The sequence below is a fragment of the Nicotiana tomentosiformis genome, chromosome 10, assembly GCF_000390325.3.
Source record: "Nicotiana tomentosiformis chromosome 10, ASM39032v3, whole genome shotgun sequence".
Taxonomy (NCBI): Eukaryota; Viridiplantae; Streptophyta; class Magnoliopsida; order Solanales; family Solanaceae; genus Nicotiana; species Nicotiana tomentosiformis.
The window spans coordinates 38,349,719-38,352,547 of NC_090821.1; the positions used below are offsets into that span (position 1 = coordinate 38,349,719).

Genomic DNA, 2,829 nt, shown 5'->3' on the forward strand with positions numbered 1-2,829 from the left:
AGCATGAAGTGTTGTGTGTATCCATCAGCTGTGTTCATAACTTCAAAGTAGCACCTTCAAACGCTCTCACCTGGTGCCATATTTTGTCAAATTCCGTATTTAGCTTAACGATTGCCCATGTTTTCTTTTGGAGTTTAGTCCTTGCTAGTAGTGTGTTACATGATGGCTATCTGTCAGTAGCATTAGAGGACCTTCTTCTTTGGTTGAACCTGCGTGCTTTGATTGCTTAATGACCCCATTAATAACCAATAACACGCTGTTGTGTTGCATATTTTGAAGCACTGGACTAACAGTGTACATCTAGTTATCATTAAATTGGCCTGAGCATTCAGCTGCATCTATGTTCAATCTAGAGCTTTTCTCTTGGCAATCCTAATCCTTAAATTAGGAGTTTTTGACTAATCAAGTATGAGTATCCTTCCCCTTCCACTTGGCAAGTCAGTGAATGAGTTAAATGTCATGGTACCTGCAAAAAAGAAAGTTGTGTTAGCAAAATAATCCGCCAGTGTGTTGCCCTCCCTTAGAACATGTTGAAAGAGCACATTGAATTGCTCCTTCGTTATCTTTATCCTCTTCACCTCCTTTCCTATACACCATGGAGTTTCCCAATCTCCCTCTATGATTCTCTTCATCACCAGTGAATCTGTCTTTATGATCAAAGGGTGCAGCTGTTGATTAACACAATAAGCTTACCCTTCTACGATCGCTTTTGCTTCTGCCACAATATTAGTACTCTCTCCTATCCTCTCTGCCTTAGCATGTACCAAATCTCCACCACTGTTCCTCATACAAAAATCATAAGAGCTTGATCCTGGATTGCCTTTTAAGGCACCATTAATGTTACATTTGAACCATTCTTCATAAGGTGGCTCCCATGTTATTCTCTTAGTCATAACATAAGGTTTGTATCCTTCAAAAAATATTATCATGTCTGGCCATAGTAAAGGGATATTTGGCATCCAAGGATACCTAATCCTAGCTAGATTGTGTAATGTCATGTTAACCTCATGAATCACCATGTTGCACGAAACTGTACCTCCATACTTCCTTGTGTTTCTCCTCTAACAGATTTCCCAAGTGATCACTGCAGGGGCTGCCTGGTATAAGGGCTTCAGTTTGGGACAACAATCAAAATTCCACCAAGATTGAATGACTTGGTGAACCTGCACTAGATTATCAATTATACCTGCTGCTTGCACAAATGTCCTCCACACTCTATTAGCTGTAGGATTTAGTAAGAATAGATGCTGATAGGAATCCTCTTGGGGTTGATCACAGCACCAACATTTTGATACTACCATATAATCATTCCTTCTCCACAAGTCATCAGTAGGTATCTTGCCTTTCCATAATCTCCATAGAAAGAAAGATATTTTAAATGGTAGGCCCTTTGTCCACAGCAGCTTATATTCAGCATTTACATGTGCCCTGTGCCTCAAAATTTCCCAAGCAGTGGTTACTGTGAATCCGCCTGATGCTGTAGACATTCATTTTGGTGTGTCCCAATAGCCATTACTATTCTCAAAGTACACCTCCTGTTTTATGTGATCTGCAATTTCTGTTTGAAAATTTTGTTCCAGCATTTGGTCATTCCCGGCATTTTCCTCTCTCAATTCAGCTACTTCTTGAAGTTCTTCATTGATATGGAATTCTGGGGGTATGACATGATACAATGCACCTAAGCCAGTCCAATTCTCATGCCATGTGTTTGAGGTTCCACTCTTTATCTCCCATAATAATTCATGTTCTACTTCTTCCCTTGCATGTAACATTTTCCTCCAAACATGTGAGCCTTGTTTAAATTGAACAACTGCAGGAAGTTCTTTCTTGCAATACTTATTCCACATGAAGTTGGCCCGTAGTGACTTACTAGTCCTGAAGTTCCACCACAGTTTTGCAAATAATGCTTGTACAATATGCACAAGAGATCTAAACCCCACTCCACCCTCCTCCTTTGGCAATCATAAGTTTTGTCATTTTTTCCAGTGTCTACTTCTTCCTTCATCCCTGTTGCTCCAAAAAAGCCTTGCAAATGTCTTATGTAAGTGCTGTTGTTGAAACTCACAATACAGTAGCAACTCAAACATCTTTTTCAGTTGTACATGATGTCCAAATTGGAACAGGTGCGGAATGTGTTGGCCAATCTTTTAATGTCCAAGAAAAAGCTAAGGATCAACACGGTACTTGTAATCAGGTTTCCTGTTGGAATGTACTGAATGGAACAATGGTCGTTGATGCTGGAAAAAGGGTGCAGCAACTTCAATGTGAGGAAACCTTAAATACCAGTCAATCAAACACGCCAAGTACTACAAAACAGAAGCAGAATTCAAAAGCTACAGGTGCTTCAATGATTATTTCAAAAACTGGTTCTTTTAACTTGCAAATAATACCAGATTCCAGCAATAACAGGGGAGGTCGAAGCAGCGACAATTTGGCTAAGATTTTGGGTGTTCGGCAAAATGCTATAAACAGCGGCGTCGCAGAAGTATCCAAGGCTCTTGCACTTATTCCTGTTAATGAGCAAGAGACTGGGAAAGAACCTAATGCAGCCTCACCAACATTACACATATCCAATCCAGATCTTGCCAAAATGGTAAAGGATGCTCAGAAAGCAATGCTCATAAACACAACTCCAAAAATCAATGGACCATTGGTTACGTTGAATACCTCCATCCGTGAGGTCCCTTCCCAATCGATGGAATCTTATGGCGAGTGAGCAGTCAATTCTGAACAGCAACTACTATCAACAGGTAACAACTAACAAGCAAATACAACTTTCTCTCAAGCATCCACAAATTAAGGAAGTGGTTATAAGGAGAAACAAGGTGC

At 40.2% G+C, this 2,829-nt stretch overlaps 1 protein-coding gene across 1 annotated transcript; it reads right to left on the reverse strand.

The window, feature by feature from the left end:
- Positions 1 to 398: 398 nt before the first annotated feature.
- LOC117276290 (uncharacterized) lies at positions 399 to 1,487 on the reverse strand. Its single transcript, XM_033655657.1, has 5 exons — positions 1,187 to 1,487; positions 1,017 to 1,097; positions 694 to 910; positions 543 to 643; positions 399 to 466 (listed from the first exon to the last, which is right to left on the reverse strand). The coding sequence occupies exons 1-5, from the start codon at positions 1,485 to 1,487 to the stop codon at positions 399 to 401; spliced, it is 768 nt and encodes a 255-aa protein (XP_033511548.1).
- Positions 1,488 to 2,829: the final 1,342 nt, after the last annotated feature.